This window comes from Sapajus apella, unplaced genomic scaffold, assembly GCF_009761245.1.
Source record: "Sapajus apella isolate SASKATOON/1434 unplaced genomic scaffold, GSC_monkey_1.0 scaffold2, whole genome shotgun sequence".
Lineage (NCBI taxonomy): Eukaryota > Metazoa > Chordata > Mammalia > Primates > Cebidae > Sapajus > Sapajus apella.
This window is the reverse complement of record NW_022436942.1, coordinates 10396709-10423073: the sequence shown is the minus strand read 5'-3', so window position 1 is coordinate 10423073 and position 26365 is coordinate 10396709. Positions and strand designations below refer to the sequence as shown.

At 37.2% G+C, this 26365-nt stretch overlaps 1 protein-coding gene across 13 annotated transcripts in view; it reads right to left on the bottom strand.

The window, feature by feature from the left end:
• The window catches only part of GRIP1 (glutamate receptor interacting protein 1), a 702506-nt gene that overhangs the window by 164041 nt on the left and 512100 nt on the right, over nucleotides 1–26365 (bottom strand). For all 13 annotated transcript variants that reach the window (XM_032284375.1, XM_032284413.1, XM_032284348.1 and 10 more), the window contains 3 exons: nucleotides 17455–17590; nucleotides 15404–15549; nucleotides 6332–6415 (listed from right to left, as the gene is read on the bottom strand). In XM_032284375.1, coding sequence (XP_032140266.1) covers nucleotides 6332–6415; nucleotides 15404–15549; nucleotides 17455–17590 — 366 coding nt within the window. The remainder of the gene's footprint in view (nucleotides 1–6331; nucleotides 6416–15403; nucleotides 15550–17454; nucleotides 17591–26365) is intronic.

Genomic DNA, 26365 nt, shown 5'->3' with positions numbered 1-26365 from the left:
TTAAAGGTCTTGCTCATTTTATACAGAATATATTTTTGAAGTCACCATTTTTCCATCTTTCAATAAATATATGGCTGTAACCAGGTAATATATAAAGTATTTAACAACTGGTATGGCAAGAGGATCAATCGATTACATCAAGTACTGGCCTGATTTGAGCAGCTGTCAGTTATACAGTACAGATGTGTATATCTGGTGGCAATCAAAGTGATCTAAAATACTGGCGAGTAGGTCTACAACCTGATATAAAGAAAACAAAAACCAAAGTAAAAGAAAAATCCTAGTATTAGAAAAAGGAAGCAAAAAAAAAAAAAAAAAATTCGTGACCAAGTGGTTCTCATGAAAAGTGAGGTGTTCAAACAATTGGGGCAAATTTTTCAGACTGTGTCAAGCCAGCTGCAATGCTTGAATGGAGATATTAATATTCTGTTAGAAAAATTTCTCCACAAGAATTCATAGAAACATAGATGTTTTGAGATGGAAGGTAATTTATTATAAATTCTCTTTTTAATCCAGGACGCTTTTGTACAATTTCCTTAATCTGTGCTCCCCCAGCCTCTGCATGAAATGCACTGGTGCTGGCCTACTTACTTGATTTGAGGCTGCTCACTCCACTTTTGGACACCAAGGAGTGTTAGAAAGCTCTTCCTAATATTTAAATGATCTCTCTCTTCCTTCAACTTTGTTCTATGATCCAGAGCAGTAAAATAAAAATGTATGCTCTCTTTTACAAAAATGTTTTTCTGAAAGTTGAAAACAGAGATTATATGCCTGCTAAATCTCACCTTCTTAATGTTGAACAAAGCCAGTTTCCTTACTTATTCTTCATGTGACCTGATTCCTTTGTACATTACCATCCTGACTGTCCATCTGGGAAATCTCTAGTTTGCCAATATCTGATAAATATAAAGCTATTGTCAACTATTGCTCTCTTCATGTTTGCCTGCTAGAACAGACAGACAGTTCCCAAACCTGGAACAGGCTGAAAGGTCAACTTACAGAAAAGAGCCTAAGAGAAAAATGAAAAGGCATTTGTAGTTTCTGAGGAAGGCAAATGCTTCTTTTGTGCTCACTGCTATGACAAGTGATTTGTTTAGTGTGATTGATTGGTAAAAGCTCTCATTCAATATTTTATCAGTATTTTATTCTTTCATTGTGTTTAGATTCTTTAGAAATTCCTCTTTAAAATAGGAAATTTACCATTTTCTCAGAAAAAACTTTTTAAAATGAAAATTATGACAAAGTTACCACAAATACTTACCCATATTTATATAAATACTGTTAAATGATTTCTCTTTTGCAAGGTGATCATAAAGGATAGGTTTGCTTTTCCCTAAAGGAAGACTGATTGAGAAAAGGATGGGGGCCAAAGACAGCAAGAAATCTTTCCATAATTTTGGTTTGTATTTACAAATTTCAATATGTAACATCGAATGCCTGTTAAAGTGTGAGACAGTTCTATATTTCTTGATATGTGGCATTTTACTATTATTTGTAATGAATCGAGTTTCCTGTGTGACTCACTTAGGCTCTAGAAGTTTATAGCAGCAAGGCAAAATAGGAACCACTCAGAGACCAGTGATCTTCTCAATCCTGGCTGCCCATTAGTATCAATCGGGATGCTTTTTGAAAATACCACTGCCAGCGCCACAGTGCAGACCAAATCTGAATATCAAGCTGCACTGTTGAATATCAAGCAGTCATTTAACATAAATATGTTAAATGACTAGGCTCGCCTACAATTTTACATGTGAGAATGACTAGAGAAGGTTTCCTTGTCTAAAAGTGGAAAGCAGCTTCGTGGCAGAGTGCCTTTCCTATCACCCTAACTCATCTCCTCTGGCTTGCGTGCCTTAAGGGAAATTTAACACTCCAAGGTTTAGGCCAGAACATCATTTTTATTCTATGGATGCAAGATTCTATCATTTAGGGAATAAGGTTTTAAAACCTGTGAATTCATCAGCTGATGGCTTAATGTTGCAGGTTCCGTTCTAATAGGTTAAGAAGAAATTCTCCCATTCTCCCATACTAAATAGATATGCTTCATCAGCAATATCTTTTTTCCTGACTCTCCTGATGTTTTCTATTGATCTAAGTTTAGCTCAAATCCCATCTATGCCAAAATATCTTATCTGCCTTGCTAATATTTACTCATAGCACTTTCTCGTTCTGATTAACCAGTGATTCTTAAGTGATAGGTAGAGACCACCTTTTGAGCAGAAAAATTCCTCCAGATGGACCTCAAACTAATCTAAAAATAGAAACTGTTTGATTCTCATTGAGAAATTATGCAAGATTCCAAAAACTTTTATGTTCAACCAACAAATTAAGGGAATTAAGACCTATAAAAATGTGGTCATCATAAACTAATATTGGTTATTATAACTAAGGTTTTAAAAATCACTATAATACTATGAAGTCTGATGTTCACACACATCTAGGCAACATTCAGTCATTCACATATTAAGTGCCTCCAATATCAGGCAGTATTCTACACTTATATTATAAAACTCCTGGGCATACACACAGATAGTTGAAATTTCTGCAAACTGTGGGAAAGGTGTTTTACTAACATTACATCATCAGTTATCTTGAGATGGCTGTGCATTTCAATTGCTTCTATTCTGTTTATTTCTTGATAAATTACTCTTGTTTGAGTTCTTTCATTATTAATTTGATTTGTTATTGACTAACCATATAGTCACCATCAATGAATATCTACAACAACAGTATTTTTCAGTATAGTGTTTCAATAATTAGGCTTGTATGCATGTGAGTCAAGAACCTTCTCTTTCATATCTATATTACAAAACAGATTTGTATATATCATCCTTCAGCCAAAAATTACTTGTACAGTGACTTTTCATTATATTCATCTAGTTATTTTAAACAGAAATTTAGGGATGGTTTTTTTCTTGTAAATCTATTTTAGTTCTTTGTAAATTCTGGATATCAGCCCTTTGTCAGATGGGTAAACTGCAAAAGTTTTTTCCCATTCTGTTGGTTGCCAATTCACTCTAATGACTGTTTCTTTTGCTGTGCAGAAGCTGTGGAGTTTGATTAGGTCTCATTTGTCTATTTTTGCTTTTGTTGCCAATGCTTTTGGTGTTTTGGTCATGAAGTCCTTGCCTACGCCTATGTCCTGAATGGTTTTGCCCATTCAAAAGTGGGCAAAGGATATAAACGGACACTTTACAAAAGAAGACATACATGAGGCCAACAAACATATGAAAAAATGCTCATCATCACTGGTCATTAGAGAAATGCAAATCAAAACTACATGGAGATACCATCTCACGCCAGTTAAAATGGCGATCATTAAAAAATCTGGAGACAACAGATGCTGGAGAGGATGTGGAGAAATAGGAACACTTTTGCACTGTTGGTGGGAGTATAAACTAGTTCAACCATTGTGGAAGACAGTGCGGCGATTCCTCAAGGACCTAGAAATAGAAATTCCATTTGATCCAGCAATCCCATTACTGGGTATATATCCAAAGGATTATAAATCGTTCTACTATAAGGACACATGCACACGAATGTTCACTGCAGCACAGTTTACAATAGCAAAGACCTGGAACCAATCCAAATGCCCATCGATGATAGACTGGACAGGGAAAATGTGGCACATATACACCATGGAATATTACACAGCCATCAACAACGATGAGTTCGTGTCCTTTGTAGGGACATGGATGAACCTGGGAGTCATCATTCTCAGCAAACTGACACAGGAGCAGAAAATCAAACACCGCATGTTCTCACTCACATGTGGGTGTTGAACAATGAGAACACATGGACACAGGGAGGGGAGCACTACACACTGGGGTCTGTTGGAGGGAAATAGGGGAGGGACAGCAGGGGGTGGGGAGTTGGGGAGGGGATGGCATGGGGAGAAATGCCGGATATAGGTGAGGGGGAGGAAGGCAGCAAATCACACTGTCATGTGTGTACCTAGGCAACAATCTTGCATGTTCTTCACATGTACCCCAAAACCTAAAATGCAATAAAAAAAATAAAAAATAAAAAATAAAAAATTTAGGGATGGTTAGGTAAATGATCTTGGGCTCTGTGGCTCCACCTAAAAATAGGCCTTGGTCAGAAAAATGTAATAACTACAAGTCTAAATCTCTCAATGAGTTCCTAGTTCCCTATCCTCTCTACTACTCACTTGAGCACTCTATCAACTTATGTCTTAAATTTCCTGTAGATTGGGGTCTTGTCTTATGACTCCATACTACTTTATTCCATGCTGACATGTTGACATATGCTTAATAAACATTTGATTGATTGATTTGCTAAGTGACTGGCACAGAATGAAAGCTACTATTTAAAACTCAATCACTTAAGACAAATTTGTACAAGTATCCATATCTCCTTCATTCTTTGATGCATATATATTTATTAAATGCTGAATTTTAATTAACGTTTTAATGATTTTGATAGAATTTTTACTCTGGTGAAGTACAACATGTTATAGGTGAAGACAAAACAATCAAGAAATGTGAACTGTTAAAACATTCCTGATAGTGGAAAACCAAATACTGCATGTTCTCACTTATAAGTGGAGCTAAGCATTGAGTACCCATGGACACAAGGGAACAACAGACACTGGGGCGTATTTGAGGGTGGAGGCTGGGAGGAGGATGAGGATAGAAAAACTACCTATTGAGTATGATAAAATTATTTGTACCTTAAACCCCCATCATATGCAATCTCCCCATATAACAAACCTGGACATCTACCCCTTGAACATAAAAGTTAGAAAGAAAAAGAAAAAAAAAATCCCTGGTGTTTATATAGCTCCCTATTGAACCTCATTGTCATATTGGGAATTGAGAGTTGTTAACATAGACATCATTTTTAAGGAATAAAATTGCTAGTAAGAAAAAATAATGAAAGATAGAATTATACTTTAGAATTAGTAGTTTTATGACAAGTTGGAGTCACCTGAAATTGTTATTATCAATGCCATACTACAATATGACTTGAGCTGAAGCACGTAAGTACCCAAGAGATTAGAATCTTTGATCCATTTTCAGAAAGCTACAATAACAAAATGTGTTTCTGGAGAAATTTATTTAAATAAAGTCCCTTAATTCTAGTGTATTAAATCAAATCAAGCCATACTAATCAACATTTTTGATTCAGTGATATAGAAAAATATAAAAGGAAAGAAAAAAGACATGTTGAAAAGTATAGGATGACTGAATTGACAAGGTTTATAAACAGTGGCTTTTTGCTCTGTATAATGAACCAAAAATAGAGCTACATTTGGTTTCTACTTTTATTGCCATTCATTGTTGTATTTATTTAAAGAATAGAAGATTTTTCCAACCCACAGAGTGAGGAAAAAAAAATCTTTATAACCCATACATCCAACAAAGGACTAGAATCTACAGGGAACTCAAAGAAATTAGCAAGAAAAAAATAATCCCATCAAAATTGGGCTATGGACATGAATAGACAATTCTCAAGGAAGATATACACATGGCCAACAAATATATGAAAAAAATGCTCAACATCACTAATGATCAGGGAAATGCAAATCAAAACCACAGTGTGGTACCATTTTATTCCCACAAGAATGGCCGTAATCAAAACATAAAAAAAAAATTATAGATGTTGATATGGATGCAGTGAAAAGGGAACACTTCTACACTGCTGGAGAGAATGTAAACTAGCACAACCACTAGGGAAAACAGTGTGGAGATTCCTTAAAGAACAAAAAGTAGAACTACCATTTGATCCAGCAATCCCACTCCCGGGTATCTACCCAGAGGAAAAGAAGTCATTATATGAAAAAGATACTTGCACATGCATATTTATAGCAGCACAATTCGCAATTGCAAAAATATGGAACCAGCCCAAATGCCCATCAATCAACCAGTGGATAAAGAAACTGTGGTATACATATACAATAAAATACTACTCAGCCATAAAAAGGAATAAATTAATGGCATTTGCAGCAACCTGGAGGTATTGGAGGCCATTATTTTAAGTGAAAGCAACTCAGGAATGGAAAATCAAACATCGTATGTTCTCACTAGTAAGTAGAAGCTAAGCTATGAGGATGCAAAGGCATAAGAATGATACAAGGGATCCTTTGGGAACCCGGAGCGGGGAAGGGGGAAGGGGGAAGGGGGTGAGGAATAAACGGCTACGAATTGGGTTCAGTGTATGCTGCGTGGGTGATGGGTGCACCAAAATCTCACAAATCACCACTAAATAACTTATTCATGTAACAAAATACCCAAATACCACCTGCTCCCCGAAAACCTATGGAAGTAATTTTTTTTTTTCAATGTAGATTTTTCTAACCAACACCTACCTCGTATTACAAAACCAAAGGTATTGCCTTCTTTATGTAATGTGACCTCCACTGTTCGGAAAATAACACTTGATCCTTGCACAGCTGAATAAGGAAAAGAAAGAAGGAAATATAAGTTGTAAGTCATCATAACATTTCCAAATCATTCAATGTGGCATAAAATATTACAGATCCCTCTTGAAAAAATGTTCTGTTTTTAGTAATAAGCAACAATTTCTATTCAAAGAAAATGTTTAAAAAATTGTAATGACATAAAAATACCATAAAACAGTCATCTGCATAAGTGACTAACATAGATACAAGTGGAACCAAAATCATAGCTAGTTTTTTTCTTTCCATGTAGTTATTCTCTAGATAAGAGTGTGATATTTACATTATTTAATCTCTATATAATGAGAGACAATATTTACATATAAGTAGAATTGTTTTCTTTTGGAAAATGCAAAAACAATATTTCTGTAGCACTTATAAAATATCTTCTGTATTTATTTTGCAGCTGGCACAGGAAGAAAAATTACCATTCTCAGGTCCCTATCAACAATTAGGCTGATGCTAATAGATGTTCTGACATATAAACAGCTATTGAACTAAGACACAGCAACCCAGATGAAACTTGGAGGGCAAAAGAAATTCTAAGTACATTCAAAATGTTACTATGAACTAAGAAACTAAAGATTAACTTAATTTTACTTGATACATTATGCTTATGTTATGTCTGCCTGATTACTACTTTCATTTAACAAAATGGAATTGCATTGCCAAGTTGCAATCTCTAGTTATATTACACATACATATGAGGGTATAAGGCATATGAAAGTATAGTCACTAAAATATTCTGTAAAATTGCTTTCAAGAACCTGTTGAATCATTCTGGTTGTACTATATACTATTTCTGCATGAAAAAAACCATAAAACTTCCACAAATTGGTATTTTATCATTATGCATAGAGGGATGTTTCTATTCATGGAGACAGAAAAACTTGTAATATATAGAAGAAGAGAGTTTTAGATCTTTATTTTGAATTTGTACATAGTTAATGCTATGTACATTATCAATTTACACATTTTTTTACATTGCTACTAGATCCAGAGGGTTTATTACATAAAACTATCAGCAAGAAACATACAGGAAGAATCCAAAGGCATTGTTTAAAAAAAAAAAAACTTTTCTTGTCATTTACAGAAATAGCAAGTAGTTTTAGGCATTAATTACAACTTTTTTAATGATCAGAAATTCTGAACCCTCAAGGGAATAGACATGATTAAGAAAAGTACCCATTTAAATTCATAAAACTGTCCACTATCTGGCTGGGACATAAAGTACAATAGAAATTTGGATCTGCTGAAAAACAACATAAACCTGCAGCTGAAAAATATTTTGGTATACTGCTGATTTAATTAAATGTCATATTCTTGCCATCAGGGGAATTTCAGCTTAGACTAATCAACTAGGAACAGTACACACAAACAGATGAAAGTGTTGAGGTACAGTTTTAATTAAACAAAAAAATTGAGTTCATTCCAAATGTTTCCTTATTTCGGTGGCCCAACAATCCACTTGAAGAAATTGGTTAAGAATATTATCTTTTTGTTCTCTCAGTAAGCGAGGAAAAGAAAGGATATGGAGAGAAATAATTAATAAGAATTTAGTGTGTGCTCAGAACTCTGCAAAATGGTTTACACATATTATTTCATTTATTCAGTAAATCAACTTTCAATGTTACATAACTGAATTCTAATTCTGGGCCACCTGTCCTTGTTGGCTTGGTATCTGTTATGGGAATGCAAAGCACTGTAATTTTGATTTTGCTTTAGCTAAATCTTGCTGACTACAAAATCTTACAATCAAATTTAAATTCAATATAAAGGCTTTGTATTTTCTACAGCTTTAGATTATTCACACTATTGCTCTCCATCATTTACAAAGATAAATTTGAATGTGGACTGCATTTTAATACAATTAATGAAATAGATCTGGTCTTTATAGTTTCTATTTGCATGGCTTGCTCTTCATGACTGGGTTTTCACATGCAGTAGTAGACATCCTGCATTGCCATGTAGATTTTACTAATGACTCAGACATATATATGTGTACACAACACTCCAATTAAAGAGCTTACCCAAAGAATCCAAGGGTAGGTAGAAACCAAGTTCACAACACAAAAGTTTTCCTCGGTCTTTCAGTTGTGCTACTGTCTTTTCTTACTATATGTGGATCTGCATATACTTCTATACAGTTATTTTTCTATGGTAGATGAGGTTTTTGAAATTGCAAACTCCTTCCTTGCCTCCCTATTCCTTGCCTCAGTAGGAGAATAGGAGTTGTGAACTTTCCTACCTCATTATGCTGCACTTGCCCATGTGACTTACTTTTGCCACTAGGATGTTAAGAGACACAAGCAGAGGCTGAAATTGCACTTACATGGCTGCGCTTGCCTTGTTTTTCCTCTGCCATTGTCACAGGAAGAGCTTCCTCCTGGTAGCTGTTGTTCCCTCAGACTGAATCCCAGCATAAATCACATGGAGGAGATCTGAGACTATCTTTCTCCCTCTCTCCTCCATCCTCTTCCTCCTCCTCCTCACCACCATCACCACCACCATCATCTATCATCTGTCTATTTTAGAACTGAGAAGTCAGAAGACTGTCACAAGGACATAGTGTAGCACATTTATTTGACTTAAAAATGACTCCTTATGATAGGAAGCTCATCTGAGTTAGCTAATGGATTAACAGTGAAGATTGCCTTTGCCAATCAGATTATAAGGCAGACTGTTTTTCATTAAATGAGATAGTTCTGTAGCTCCAAGGTTTGCATGAAAACAGAATTTAAGGACATATAAAACAAATAATGTGCTATGAATTGCATCCTTTCTATTTATCCTTAAGATAATTTTAGGTGTTAACTAAAAATGGATGAGAATTATCTAACATTTCACAATTCTTTAAGAGTTAAGTGACCAAAAAATTTGAAGGCACTCCTCTAAAACAACTTTTTTATTCTTATTATTTTATTTTTAATTGAGACAGGGTTTTTCTATGTTGCCAAGGATAGAATTCCTGGGCTGAAGGGGTTCTTCTGCCTCAGCCTCCCAAAGTGCTAGGATCACAAGTGTAAGCCACTGCACCCAGCCTAGACTAACTTTTAATACATAAATATCTAAGTTACAGGTTGGTAATATTCTCCCTAAATACAGCCTCAAAGCATCACGTAATTTTAAAGTCACAAAGAGCTTTAGAGTATATGTAGACCAATCATTTTATTTTCATAAAGAAACTGAATCTCAGAAAGGGCCAAGGTCAAACCAGTTTTCTTCTATCAGATCACACACACACACACACACACACACACACACACTCTCTCTCTCTCTCTCTCTCTCTCTCTCTCTCTCTCTCTTCTCCTGGTTCTTTCTGAACTCTGTGGTCAGTTGAGCCTCAAACTGCTGTGATCCTGAGAGAGCAACCAGTCTTGGCCTTGGGTGGCTTGTTTTTTGGCAGTCAGTTCTCCCCATGGACCTTCAGCTGTGGATGGCTTCTTTCTGTTCTAGCTGTCCAAGCTAAGTGAAAGGGAAACTTATTAATCCCTTCAACCACTCTGAACTCAATTATCTTACTACTTTCTTCAAATATAATAGAAAGAGACAAAGAGTATTTTTGGAAAATAGACCCCTTTTTATTTCCATCATAACAATTCACACTTTTGTGTTTGTTTGTTTGTTTTTGAGATGGAGTTTCGCTCTTGTGACCCAGGCTGGAGTGCCATGGCACGATCTCGGGTCACCGCAACCTCCGTCTCCTGGGTTCAGGCAATTCTCCTGCTTCAGCCTCCTGAGTAGCTGGGATTACAGGCACGTGCCACCATGCCCAGCTAATTTTTTGTATTTTTAGTAGAGACGGGGTTTCACCATGTTGACCAGGATGGTCTCGATCTCTTGACCTCGTGATCCACCCGCCTCAGCCTCCTAAAGTGCTGGGACACACTTTTGTGTTTAAAAATATTTTCCCCCTTTCCCATCAGCTTTATTGTATGAGTGAGAAAAAGATGGTACTGTGTACTTACCAAGTCATAACAGGTTTTGACTCCTAAACATTTCTGATACACATCTTCTCTTCTAACTCTACTAATGCTGTTTTAATTTAGGATATCACTTCTGTTTTGAAAAATCCTAACAGGCTTTGGGCTTGTAGCCTCTGGTTTTCTATTTGGTCTCCCACAATGATAAGTCTAAAAACTCGGATCTTGTGATGCCTTTCCCCTTTAAGGGCTCCTCATGGACCACTGGATACCAAGCTCTATCAATATGGCTTATAAAGCCCTCATTTGGTCCTCGTGTGCCCCACTGGCCTCATCTTTTTCCAAGCCCTTTCTCTCTTTCTTTTGCCCTGTTGCCCAGGCTGGAGTGCTATGGCATCATCTTGGCTTACTGCGACCTCTGCCTCCCAGATTCAAGCGATTCTCCTGCCTCAACCTCCCAAATAGCTGTGATTACTGGCACCCACCGCCATGCCTGGGTAATTTTTATATTTTGTATTTTTATGAGAGATGGGGTTTCACCATGTTGGCCAGGCTGGTCTTGAACTCCTGACCTCAGGTGATCTACCCGCCTCAGCCTCCCAAAATGCTGGGATTACAGGCATGAGCCACTGCATCTGGCCCCTTCTCTGTCTTCGCCTATCTGTTTGTAGTTTAACCTGTGCACTGGGGTGCAGCCTTTGTCTGACTATTCCTCTTACCACCTGGCTGGCACAACCTCCTTTAAGTCTTCCTAGAAACCCCTAGCTCTGAATCACTTACGACACTGGACAAATCTTCACTATTGGCCTTTGCCTGAAAGATATACTTAGAGTTTCTTTTAGGAATGGGTTGCATTTTACTGATATTCATATCCCCAGAGGAATACAAATGTATAATCAAAGAAGATTAGCTCTAGATATCTGGTTTCTCTTATGTCTTTGGCAATGGTTTGAGAGAGTGATTTCAAATCAAACTGACTCATTTAAAGTTCAAGAAAACACAGTATTTTCAGTATAACAATGTAATAATGGTAATAATGGCTAATATTATTAGTTACTTACCAAGTATTTGATAACGGTCTCAATAGTGATTATGTGATTATAACACTGAATCATTCCAAATTTCTGCAACTACTATAGCTATTTTACAGGTTAGAAACTGAAGTCTCAGAGAATTTAAATAACATGCCCAAGGTCACAAAGACAAAAGTGAGCAAAGCTGCCATTTAACTACTGACACAGTCCAAGCCTTTACACCCTATTCTATTGGCTAGTGTTGCTGAAAATGAAAAAAAGTTGTAGTAAGGTTTGTGAACAGTCTCAAATTGATTTTGTTACAAAATGACTACTAAATCTTCTGGGTTAGAGTTTATGTGAAGAAAAGAACTTGTGACTGGTTATGCACATGCTTCCTGAGTATTGTACTCTCATCTGGTCCCCAAGCCTCAAACACCACTGATATTCCCATTACTCTCAAATGTATATTTACAGTCGAGATCTTTCTCTCAAACTCCAAATCATATCTTCATGTCTTGACATTTCATCTTGCATGTCAAATAGGCACCTCAAATGTGGTATTTCAACAATGAACTGCTGATCTTTCTCTCACAAATCAGCTCAACTCACATTCTTACCGACCCCTGTTAATGGATACTCTGTCCTTCCAGCTGCTCATACTCAGAATCTTGGGGTTAACTTTGACTCCTCTATTGCTGCACAACCCACATCAAATCCATTAGGCAATCCTGTAGGCTCTCCCTTCAAAATAGATCGGGAATCTGACTGCTTTTCACTGTCTCTATTGCCATCTCTCACATGGATCACTGTAATTGACCTCCAGCTCATCAACCAGCTTCTATCCTGGTCTCTTATAGTCTACTCTCAATGCAGCAGCCAGAGAGAGTCTCAGAAAACATAAATCACATGGTGTCACTCCTCTGCCCCAAACCATACAGTGACTTCCTGTATCATTCAGAGAAAAACAAGTTCCTTTCAATGGCCTGCAAGGCCACCCCACCCCCTTACATTTCTGACTTCATTTCCTAATTCTCTTACTGCTCATTCTGCTATAGCTACACTGTCCTCCTTAATGTTTCTAGAACAACCCAAAGTATATTCCCACCTTTTGGTCTTAGCACTGACTGTTCATTCTTCCTTGAACTTTTTCCCCAGAAATCCATACAGCCAACTCCTTCACCTCCTTCAGAAGTCATTGACTGATCTCACATTCTCAATGATGCTGTCCTAATCACCCCATTTGCAATTGCATTCCTGCCCTGATCCCAGCACTCCCAATCCCTTTCCTTGCACTGCTTTTCCCTATAGCATTCATATTATTCACACTATATAATTTACTTATTTATTATGGTTCTATTTTATTATCTGTCTTCTGATAGAATATAAACTCTACTCACATTCCCCAAGCTCCTAGTACATAGTGGTGGCTGGAACATAGTAAATGCTCAATAAGTCATTGCTGAACAAATGAATTCTACCAACTCTTCATAACCAACTTGAGTTCCCACTAGTATGGAAGAGCAAAGAGCTATATCTGGGTAGCATCCATGTTCATAGCTAATAATAGGAGAGGTGGTGCTAGAACAGCACAGCTTAAATGCAGGGCAGCAGTCATGTATCGGTCTCCTTCACAATGAATATGCATATGGACTTTGGAGTCAGGCAGCCTGGATTCAGATATTGACTTTGCAGCTTATTAATTTGGGAAAATACTTAAGCCTTTGTAAAATGAAAAAAAGAATGCCCATCTTGTAGTGTTGATTGCCTTATTATTTATTGAGAACATTGACAGTGCCAGGCATTATTCTAAGTGTTTTCCAAATACTAACTCAGTTAATCCTCATAACAAATCTACATATGGGAACTATAATATTCCCATTTTACAGATGTGGAAACTTAACACATAGAAAGCTTAATAACTTTCTCAAAGGCATGTAGCTAGTAAAATGTGGAGCTGGGATTTGAACCTGGTTATTGGATATAAAGTTAATCTCTACTATGCTGACACCCCTTGTGGAAAGGATTAAATAAACTTAATGGAAGTCAAGTTCTTTATAATGCCAGACATTTGGTACAATCAAAATCTGTTGGGTTGGATGTGGTGGCTCATGCCTGTAATTCCAGCACTTTAGGAGGCCAAGGCGGGTGGATCACCTAAGGTCAGGAGTTCGTGGCCAGCCTGGCCAACATGGCGAAACCCCGTCCCTACTAAAAATGCAAAAATTAGCTGGGTGTGTTGGCAGGTGCCTGTAATCTCAGCTACTCGGGAGGCTGAGGCAGGAGAATTGCTTGAGCCTGGAAGGTGGAGGTTGCAGTGAGCTGAGATCACGCCACCGCACTTCAGTCTGGGCAACAGAGTGAGACTCTGTCTCAAAAAAAAAAAAAAAAAAATCTGTTAGCTAATACTGCTATTAATACTACTTGACAATATGCGTTCTGAAGCTACTTTCATATATATGATATATCCAAATATATATACCTCCTATGTGCCCACAGAAATTAAAAATTAAAAAAGAAATGAATATATCCATTTAAGAATCAACGTAAAACACACTAAATAGGCTTTTTTTAAAAAACCTAGTCACTAAATACAAAGCCTAGATGGTACTTATTGCACAAAACTTACAAGTATGTTGAATTAAAATGGCTTAAGTGGCAAATATGATGTTCACAGATCACCTTTACAGAACACAGGCCCTTCATAATTTCATTGTTAGCTATGCCCTTTTTAATTCTTCCTGAGTAGGCAGTAAGTTTTTCAATTCAAATAATTTTTAAATATCAAGAAAGTTGGCTTTACCATTCCTGTAATGAGATATTGATGGCAAAGGGAAAAAAATTAAGAAGCTGGTTTTGCTTTGGAAATACTGTGGTGCAGCTGATCTTCCTGTGGGTTATGATGACAGCAATTCCTCCTGATCTGCAGCTTTATTTTCTGTGGTTTCAGTTACTCCCAATTAACTGCAGTCTGGAAATATTAAGTAGACAATTCCAGAAAGAAACCATTCCTAAGTTTTAAATTGCGTGCTATTATGAGGAGTGTGATGATAATCTCACACTGTCTGCTTTATCCATCTGGATGTCCAGCACATTCATGCTGTTTACACTACCTGCCTTAGTCACTTTGCAGCCATCTTGGGTATCAGATTGGCTGTTATATTATTGCTGTACTTTTTTTCTTATTTTTTTGAGACAGGATTTTGTTCTGTCACCTAGGCTGGAATGCAATAGCACCATCACAGCTTACTGCAGCTTTGACTTTCTGGGCTGAAGGGATCCTTTTGCCTCACCCTCCCAAATAGCTGGGACTACAGGTGTATGCCACCATGCCCAAGTAATTTTTTTTTTTTTGGTAGAAACAAGATCTCCTTTTGTTGCCCAGGCTGGTCTTGAACTCCTGGCCTCAAGTGATCCTCCTGTCGGCCTTCCAAAGTGCTGGGATTATAGGCATACACAGCCGCCCCCAGCCCTTACAGTACTTGTGTTTAAGGAACCCTTATTTTACTTAATAATGGCTCACAGCACAAGAGTAGTGAGATTGGCATATTGATATGATTGTTCAATTTTATTACTGTTGAATTTGTTTGTTTTTTTGAGAGAGGACCTTATTATGTTCCCCAGGTTGGATGGCAGTGGTGCGATCATGGCTCACTGCAGCCTCAACATCTTGGGCTAAAGTGATCTTCCCACCTTGGCCTCCCGAGTAGCTGGGAGTGCACCACCATGCCCAGATAATTTTTTAAATTTTTGTAGAGGTGGGGTTTTGCCATGTTCCTTAGGCTGGTCTTGAACACCTGGGTTCAAGTAATCCTCCTGCCTCAGTCTCCCAAAGTGTTAGGATTACAGAACTGAGCCACTGTACCTAGCCACTTACTGCTGTTAATGTCTCACTGTACCTAATTTACAATTAAACTTTATTATTAAGTATGCAAGTATAGAAAAAATATATATATATAGGGTTTGGTATTATGAGCAGTTTTAGGCATCCACTGGGGGGTCTTGGAATGTATCCCCTGTGGATAAGCAGGGGCTACTGTACTTACAGACTGGCGGAAGCTCATATTCTACTTCAAGAACCACTCTTTCTCCCACATTCTTCAGCAAGCTGATGATCTCATCATGGCGGAATTTGGCCAGGTTGATTCCATTCACTGCTTTGATGTAGTCACCTACATCCAGCTGGTCACTTCTGCAAAATAGACAATGTTGTTTCAGCAGACCCACCCTCTCCATAAGCCAGTCTGACTATATTTCCACATTCTCTTCATGAGTAGGCATGCAAGTGTAGAAGCAAGCCTAGAGGACGGACAGCAGAAGTACCTGCCTCCTAGGAGATGGCGGGCCCTTAAAGGTAGGAATACAGCTGACATCAGATGAGAGCCAGGGATCCCTTTTACTCATGCTGCCTGTGATACCTTGGAAGTCCTGCTCTAAGTCTGCCACTATCTCTGATTTTTTCCTTTTTGCCTATTTTGAAAAGCACCATAAACAAAATCAAGAGAAGAATTTTTTGTTGTCGTTGTTGCTCTGCCCTAAGCCAGTTGGTCCTCTGGGATGGAATCCAGATCCTAGACATAGCACACCTTTTTTTTTTTTTAAATTGCATTTTAGGTTCTGGGGTACATGTGAAGAACACGGAAGATTGTTGCAGAGTTGCACACATGGCAGTGTGACGCATAGCACGTCTTTTTATTCTCAGTCTCTCTCATTTTTGCTGTCTGCCTTTTGTACATTTACAGCTTTCAATAACTTCACTGGGAGTTTGTCCAGGACTAAGGAAAGGGTCAGCTAATTTTGCTATTTATGGTTTACAGCAGGATTGATAAGAAGAGTACTGGTGCAGGAGAAATCATGATGCAAATGCTGGGTTTCAGTACCATTCCTGTCTCTCTATACCACCATAATAGAATATTGGCTGCACTTGGGCTTTAGTCAAACTCCATTTCTAAACCAAGAGCAGGTAGCAAGACCAATAACAGGTGTTAAAATTCATGTCATTGATAAGGACCTTCAATAACATTTTCTCCCAGAATAGAAATAGCTAATGCATTTATTTTATATATAAATCTAGTTCCAATCATTCCTCCTTCAAAAAGCCTCCTAATCTGCCCCAGTCTGCAGTACGTGCATGGCCCTTACCTCATTTCCTGACTTACGTCTGTAATAACATCTGTAATGACATGTTGTTGCCTTTTGCTATTATGCAATGCCACTGTTGCTCCCAAATGTTTCATGTTTTTTATGCCTTATCTCCACTAATAGATTATGAGCCCCTTTAGGGCAGGGATCTCACCTTTAGTTATTTTGATTTACTACCTGCAAAATGATAGTGCCTTAGTGACTATTTGGTGATTTTTAATACTCAATATAACTGGCACAGTAATACTTTTAATTACAGCATTAATACAACTGAAAATGCTACCCCTCTCCCCCTTCGCACTTGCTTTGAGGGACAGATATAAAGAAGCTCTGGAGACTTATGAACCCCTAGCCTCACGAACTGGTCATGATTGTTATAAAATAAAGGAGGCTATGGGTGTGGAAAGATGCCTCTTACAAGCCTAAGGAAAGTAGATTGAGGTGCTTGTGTCCACACCAGCCTCCCTTACAAACAGTACCTTCTGATCATGGAGCAATCCACTGGATTAAGTTTATAAATTATACAAACAGGTTGATCACTAAAAGTAATCACAGAAATCACCACTTCAGATGACATTTTATGAGCAAGAACTCTAAGATTTAACATTTAGATGATTGGAGCGTCTCCTTCCCACTGCAGCTTGTCTGCTGTTCAGTGGCACATTTGCAGACTAGATCCACATAGGCTTTTTAAAATTAAAATCTTATGAGGACCTGGCAGCTCCTGAGATGACACAAGAATCTCCCTGGTGATTGCAGCCTAGGCCAGGACAGCCACGCGGGCAGACCTGGGAGCAGCTTCTGAAACGTGCCCCGCTGTGCTTCTGCTGGCCTGTGCTGCCCGGCAGATGGCAGTTGTCATTTATTTATTAGTGGCCACTTTTGATGGAGCTTTAATTTTTGAATTAATTACACCCTGTATTCCTTTCAGTAGATTTCCCCAAGAGGCAGTTACCTAGCAGCAATTCCTCCTTGCCGCAGATTAGACACCCTTGGCTTGCCGTCCTTATCAATTCCTCCCGATACCGTCAGACCCAGGGTAGTGCCTTCCTTCTTCATCAGCTCAACAACTGTGGAGCCCTTGAATTCCTCTGTTAAAAGAAAAGCATTTGCCTTATTAAAATGGGAGTAGAATCACCAAAGTTGTTTTGTGTATGGTTAAGTGACTCCTCCCCAGAAGCTCTTTCCACTTTTTCTTTTATGAGAAAAGATTATCTATGGCCTCCTTCCATTATAATTTACAGGATATCTCATAAAGATGTTCATGCAGACAATGCTGAGGTAGATATTCTATTAGAGGTTATGAAAGTAGGCACCGTTTTTTTTTTTCTGTATTCACTCCATGTTGACAATAAATAGTCCAAATTGTCTTATGTACAAATAATATTCACCCTTTGTTTTCTGCCATTCCTGGGTGAATTTCTCTGGTTTCTCTCTTTGTAACTCCAATGGGAACAATTAAAAGTTGTAAAGTAGGGAATCAGAACAGAATTTTAGATAATAATATGAATGTATATAGCGCAGTGGCAGACTCCAAGTTCATGGTTGGTTTCAGGTTAGGAAGCCCCATGAAAGGAGAAGAGAGCTTTCTACAGGTTCTAGAAAAATATTATTGACTTGACTTTCTTTGTCTTTCAAAAACAAAGTATGACGGTGTATGTAACAACTCATATCATTCTTGCAGAATATGTCACGGTATGGCAAGGCAGGGTTTATCCTCAGAATTTCCAGGTAACTGCCATAAATCTTTCATTTTCTACTTACAAAATTTTTAACTTTCACAGATCTTGTGGGGATAATGTCTATATAGCAAGACAAAACTCAAACCTTTTGATTTTAGTCAGAGCAGAAGGTAAAACTGTAAGAATTCCTTCTCTTCAGAAATAAAAATGAGTCAATATTTACCTTCTAGAGGCTAATTAGAATAAATGCCGTTTTAAAATTCTCTCTGATGTTATTCCCCAATCTGCAAATATATTTTCTCGGTAGGAATGGGGAAATTATCCAATTTTCCAACTTCTCCTAAATTAAGTTATGCATTTCAGGGGTAATGAACTTCTAGAACATCAAAGGCACATATTAAAATGCAAAAACAAACTTGCTTTTTCAAAGTGAAATTAAAAAAAAGATTATTTGCACACCTTAACCCTTTTTCCAATTACATACAGTTAATTATAATGTTGAAAATATCTATGAATGCATATCATAAAGGTTTTTAAATTGCTGCTCCTAGTATATTATCCCACTAGCCAATGAAAAAATGAAATTACATTAGATAAGGAAACAGTATCTCATCTGATCTAGTGAAGAGAACAGAGTACTTGGGGAAAAAGGCAGGGGACGGCAGGCTACTTATTTCCTCAGCAGCCTACAGAATGTCCTTCAAGGCAGGGCTTTTGAGTTTGCCAGCTCCTGTGATTTTAACACACCAGCATACCATCTCTGGAAGCCTGCTTTTTCATGGCAGTCTCCTGACACTGTATACATAGGTCATTATTGTCTTTTAAAGTAGAAGCCAAGGAGGAGTCTGGGTGTGTATAATGTCAGCTTCATCTATGACATTTTGTATGAAAGACCAAATAGGAATTGAAATTCAAGAATGAAAATTCTTGTCAAGTTCATGAAAGTACAGGACCTTAAAAGGTCACCTGTTCCAGAAGTATCTGTAACAAATCCTACCACTGTGTGCATTTCTCCTGTGCTCCTTAAAACAAAACACAGCAACCCCCAGAAATCTCATGAAAACATATATAGGTTCAACTGATATTCGAAGACATCAACTTAATAAACAATCCCTCTAAACCCTTGTTGGTAGAAGGCTAGGTATACATTTTTTAAATAAAATTAATAATTAAAGTAACCAAAATGACATAATAGATGACCATTCATATTAAAGAGACATAATGTGCCTAACAATTCTGCCAACAAAAAGATTCTTTGTACTTTCTTTAAATATGCAGAGTCACCCTGTATATTTAAACATTTGATTATAGAACTTTACTTGTAGGGTTGGAAGCATAGATTTTTAAGTGCCTATCTTAAAGGTCTATCCAATTTTCATGAAGAAGCAAATATGAAATAGTAACACCACGCATGTGAGAAGTTTCTATTCAAAAAATTTTTATTTCTACTCCAAGTTTTCAAGGACATGCTTCCTACATAAAACGGGATGTACAGGTACAGCCTTATGGGGGAGGGACAATGTCATTTTCTCCAGAAGGAACCCAGGTGCTTCCCGGGGTTTTGGCTGAACATTGAAAATCTAGAAAAGCTCAATTACTTTAGTTTAATTTCATCATTATTAAAATATAAATTCATCAATCTGGCTACTTTTTAAAGTGATAATAGTCAATTACCCTGTCACTGAAAAGCATTTCAAATGTTTTCCTAAGAGCTAATTTTAATAATGTGAAATTGAGAAAATATTCCTGTATCAGCTAATTGAGTAATTTGTGCATTCATTGATTCAAGCACGTATTGAATGCCTACTCTGAGCTAGACAAACTCAAAGATGGAAAAAGTTAAGGCCATTATCCTCAAGACGGCCACAGCCTAGTCAAAGAGGCAACATCACAGACCACTGTGCCACACAGTGTGAGTTGTGGCGAAGCAGCCACAAAGAAGATGGTCCAGGCAACAATGTAGAGCGAAGGCGTGGGGTTCCAAATGCACTATCTATTTTACAGCTTTGTCTTCTATCCAACCTGCTGTACTTATCGACCAGGATTAGCTGAGTAGAGCAGACCAAAGAAGGAATATAAATGAGGCAAAACTCAGGAGTAAAGATAGAACATTCTTGCAAGAAAATTTGCTGAATCACAAGAATGGTAACTGCCAATAAGTATCTCTGGTCCCTGAAGAATTGACTAAATCTTTTATGGATGCTTCTGTAGGGAGTGGGAGAGAAGAAGTGGTCTGGAGAGAAAGGAACCTGCTTTTGGAGTTTGCTTTCAGCTCACCTGAAATCTCCACTTAGCCAATCAATCATTTAATGCCTTTTTGGTGTTTAATGTCTGCATAATGATCTAATGAAGACAGAAGAAGATAGATGTATTTATTTGCATGAGTTCACTTATATATCAAGGCTTACTGAACAAACACTGCTGTAAAACAGTGGAACTTAGGCAAGTCAATATGTACTGAGGATTTCTTTCTTTTGTGATTTAAATTGCAAATATCACTCCCCCAATTAAGAGAACCTTGTAGGGGCACGGTAATCTCTTTCAATTACCAAGCAGCACAGGCAACAGATGATGTCTAACTAGTGAGGAAAAAGGTGGTTCTGGATTTGACTTTTTCCTTAATCACCATATTTAATGATCTTGGAAAATAAATGGTATAGGTTTACATCTGTACCATTACTTACTCAACATAACCAAATAGAATCCCACTGATAGTATGAAATGCAGTTGTTTGCTGTTTTTCTTTGTGTTTGTATTCAATCTTTTTAATTACTGAACTCCAGAAAGTTTTAAGAAAAGTAACAGTGATGCTTGACAAACACAAGAGAATTATAAAAAATTGATACTTAAAAACACAGATGGTTATACAATTAGTATGCAGAAACTATATCCTTTATATAGACAAACAACAGCCACTAAAGGTTGTTATAGAAGAGAAGGCCCCATTTACAACAGCCAAAAGGTAAAATCTTTAGGAAAAAACTTAACAAAAATGTGCAAGATCTATATGAAGGCAACCTTAAAGTACTTCTGAAGGATGTAAGATTAAAATAAATAGAAAGGCGTCCCATTTGTTCATTCAATAAGAACTGAGCACTTACAATGTACCAGGCAGTGTTTGAGGCATTGGAGATACAGCACTGAACAAAATGAACACTATTCCTGCCATCTAAGAACTAATATTCCAGTGGATAGCGTAAGTCAACATAAAAACACGTTTTCTTTAATCAACTGTATATCTATACAGTAGCAGTGAATATATATTAAAATTGATAAAATATCATTTATAATTGTTCCAAAAATGAAATTCTTAGGCATACAAGTAACAAAACATACAGTACTTACATGGTGAAAACTAAAAAATGCCGATGAAAGAAATTAAAGAAGGCCTAAATAATTGGGGAGACAAACGTGTATAGACTGGGAGACTCAGCATCATAAAGATGCTAATTCTTTCCAAATTGATATATAGGTTTAATGCAAACCTTATCAAAATACCAGCAAAGTATTTTGTAACTATAGACAAGATCATTCTAAAATTTATATGAAAGGGAAAGGAATATTTTTTAAAAAGAAGAAAGTGGGAGGATTTAGTCTATTCAATTTCAAATTTATATAGTTAGAGTAATAAAAGCTGTGTGGTAGGCCAGGTGCAGTGACTCATGCCTATAATCTCAGTGCTGTGAGAGGCTGCGAAAGGAGAATCTCTTGAGACCAGATGTTCAAGAGCAGCAACACAGTGAGACCTCATCTCAAAAAAAAAAAAAAAGGCCTACCACACAGCTTTAAAAAATTAGCCAGACATGGTAGTGTGCATCTGTAGTCCCCGCTACTCAGGAGGCTGAGACGGTAGGATCACTTCAGCCTGGGAAGTCAAGGCTGTAGTAAGCCATAATCATGCCATTGCACTCCAGCCTAGGTGATAGAGTGAGACCCTGTTTCAAAAAACAAAAGCAAAACCACTGTGTGGTATTGATGGAGGGATAGACATATAGGTCACTGAATCAAAACGGAGGACCCAGGAATAGATTCACACAAATATGGCAAATTAGTTTTTGACAAGGTGCAAATGCAATTCAATAGAGGAAAGCCTATTGAACAAATGATGCTGGTAACTTGACACCCACAGGCAAAAACCAAAACAAACAAACAAAAATCCCATAACTCGGCCAAAGTTTCACGCCTTGTATAAAATTTAACTCAAAATGAGTCACAGCCAAAAAATGTAAACCATAATATTATAGAAACCGTATGAAAAATTTAGAAACTATTTCTATTGGGGAAAACAAGGTAAAGAATATAAGGAATCTCTATGTTATTTTCTATAGCTGCATATAAATCTATCAGTGCGTATCTGATTCAATTGGTCTGGGGTGTATCCAGGCATCCGTAGTTGAAAAGCTTTCCCAGGTGATTCTAATTCTAACATGCAGCTAGAATTGAGGAAAATTGCAAACTCTACTACAGGACATGCTCTCCCCAGACCTCATGTAATCTCCTACCATTTGTTATTCCTCTGCCTCTAACACCTTCCCTTCATCCACGTCCCTAGCTGAGGGTGTCTTCATGGCAGCTCTGGGATGACTCCTCTGAGGAACCACTGAGAACACTGTTTGCCCAAATGGATTAGGAGCCTTACCAGGCTGTGCCACAATCATCCTTTACTCTTGTCAGAGCCCGCCACCTGTTGTTTAATCATCACTTATGTCTGTCTGTCTTCTTTCAGCAACTCTGTGGCAATTGTCCAGGCTGTAATTTCCTGTTCATATAGCTCCTGAATCTTAGGGACTTGCCAAAATGTATGGGTAACTCCCTTTTTCTGTGTAAGCCTATTTTATTTTTTAAATAAGCAATGAGACAAAACTTTCAAGACACAAGAGTGTCACAGAACAAAACAAATTATGCTGGACTTCATTCTGTGCAAAATAGTTTTACAAAACAATGAAATGGTTGGATATGGGTTCTGATTGCCTTATGCCCATGATACTTCTTTTCTGTTTTATTTTGTTTTGGTTTTTTTGTATGTTCAAGCAGATCCAGGCTGACCAATTTAGAGGGACAGACACTGAAGGCTTTACCAGCCTCCTCACCCAGGACCCTGCTTTCAGGTGCCTGTTCTTTTTACAATCTCTTTTGAAGGAGATGGGATTGGTGGTATGACATACCTCATACAGGGAGGCTTCATGGACAGGCAGTCTCCATTCTTTAGTAGCAATGTTAAACAACCAACTAGCATATCTTGGGACATGTGGTTTCTCACAGAATCTTTGTAAGGGTACATGTTCTATTTTTGCAATAATGTAAATCTATTGGCATTTTTAATGATATTGTTTATATTATAGATTAATCTTGTCTATAACTGTGAAATATTTTGCTGGGATTTTTTTTAGGATTTATGATAAGCCTGTATGTCAATTTGGAAAGAATTAACAGCTTTACTGTGCTGAGTCCTCCAGTCCACGCACGTGGTTTGACTTTCCAATTATTTAGACCTATAATTTCTTTCATCAGCATTTTCTAGTTTTCAGCATGTAAGTACTGTATGTTTTGTACTAAGAAATTTTTTTGGAGCAATTATAAATTGTTCCTAAGAATTTCATTTTTGGGAACAATTATAAATATTAAAAAAAATTTTTTATAGTGTGGAATCTCACTGTGTTACCCAGGCTGATCTCAAACTCCTGGGTTCAAGGAATTCTCCCGACTGGGCACCCCAAGGTTCTGGGATTACAGGTGTGAGTCACCATGCTCAGCCTAAATTATATTTTATTATTAATTTTCATGTACATATGTTCATTGCTAGTATATAGTTATACAATTGATTGTAGTATATTTAGCTTGTATCCTGTGGCCTTGCTGAACTTATTATTTCTGGAAGTTTTGTGAGTTTTTTTGTAAATTCCTTAGAGTTTTCTATATAGACAATTTTCATCTACAAATAGGGACAATTTTACTTCATTTCTAATCTATACATATTTATTACCCTTTCTTGCCTAAAACAGTGGCTGAACTTACAGCACTATGTTAATTTAGAGAGGGATTGCCTTACCTTGTTAAGGTTTTAGAAGAAAAGCCTTCAGTCTTTCATCACTAAATACTATGCTAGTTGTGGGTCTCCTCTATAGATACTTTTTATGAAGTTGACAAAGTTCCTCTCTATTCCCACTTTTCTGAGTTTTAACAATGAATGGGTTTGAATCCTGTCAATTTGTTTTGCATTGAGTGACATGATCATCAGATTCTTTTCTTCTTTAGCTTGATAATATGATAGATTACATTGACTGATTTTCTAATATTGAACCAATGTTGTATCTCTGAAGTACACCCCATTTTGTCATAGTATATAATTTTAAAAATATATTGCTGAATTCTATTTACTAATATTTTATTAATAATTTTTTCATCTACATTCATGAGTGATGCTAGTCTGTTGTTTTCTTTCTCGGTTTGGTATCAAAGTAATAATACTAGCTTCATAAAATGAGTTGGAAAACACATTTCTTCTTCATCTGTTTTCTGGAAGAGGTTGTGCAGAACTGTTCTTAATTCCTTTTAAGCATTTGGAGGAATTTTCCAGTGAAGCCATTTGGGTCTATAGATTTTGTTACTGGAAGTTTTTTAAATTACAAATGCAATTTCATTAATAGTTATAGAGTTATTCAAATTTTCTATTTCATATTGGGTGAGTTAATATAGTTTCTGTTTTTCAAGGAATTGGTCCATGTCAGTGAGATCAGAATCTTCGCAGATGGGAAACTAAGCATATTTTTTAAAGCTTTTCAGGGGATTCCAACATGTAGCTAAGATTGAGAGACAGACTTGGGGTTTGGTGCATGAGGAAAGACTGGTAGAAGAGACTGGGACACCAATAGACATTATACCATGAAGGATCCTAAGAAAGCACTCAGGTTTGAGTTTTAGAAAAAGTTAGCCTGTTATTAGTATGAAGCAATGGTTTTGGTAATGGTTGTGTAAAGCGCTGAGGAGAAAGATTTTAGTCTTGGGTCAAGGAGATATCATTAGAAGGTCCCTGCTGTCATATAATGTATGGATTAAGTTAGGCTATATTGTGTCAACAAATTCAAAAAAGAATAATGACTCAAATGCAACAGAAGTTTATTCTGCTCACATACAAGTCTATGGTGGGTGATCCTGATCATTAGCTCCCTGTCACACAGAGATTTAGGGAGCTACGCTCTTTTCCATTTTGTGACTTTGTCATTCCTTAATGCTCTGGTTCCCAAACTGTGCACTGAGGCACATGAATCCATGGTGAATTCACAGGATCACCACTGGATGTCTGAAATTTTCAAAGAAAACACAGCCACACTTGATATCTGTTGGATGTAACATTACCTGCTAGCTTGAGGTAGTTCAGTTAAACATTAGATCACCCTACACTGCTTTTGTTTATGTCACAGTTTTCCAAAGCTGAGTTTTTTCCAGTTACTGTGATAATACGCAAGCTTCATATGAAAACCAGTGTGAAACTGAAATTGAGGTGATCAGTGACTTGATTTAAGGACTTGAGAAGTTGTACAATGTTCAGCAGGCATGTATATACCACTCATTATTAACTACTTGTGGTTACTTAAGAGTGAAATAAACATATTTTGTTCATACATATATATATCTTTTTTCAAATGGCTAATAAGTTAGGATAAAATATGAACTGTGTTGTGTAGACCTAACTACTTAGGAAATTGAACCAGTGGTATTTCATTTGGCCTGGAGGTGCTGTAAAAAATTACTGAGACACTAAGTGCTCTGTCAACTGAGAAGTTCAGAAACTTCTGCCCTAGGACTTTATCTTGTTTTCATTCAGCTGGTGGAAGCGGAAAGACAGCTCTCTTAAAAGCCATTATTGGACTGCTTATATTCACAGCCCAAGGGCAAGAACTTATTCCATCCATGTCCACACCTAACTTCAAAGGAGACCAAGAACTAGAGTCTAGAGGATGCAATGGGGGTAGGATGGATATGGAAGGACAGGTACTGACTATGTCACACAGGCAACGTGATAGACTGAAATACATCACAATGGCTATGTGGATGGCATGGACACCAGACATATTAATGAGGAGGAATTTTCCTGAGTTAGAGACCAATTAGGATGTGGGAAGCATGGAAGAGTGAGGATCAAAAAGGCCCCAAGGTTTCCAACTTGTTTGATTGGTGGATGTT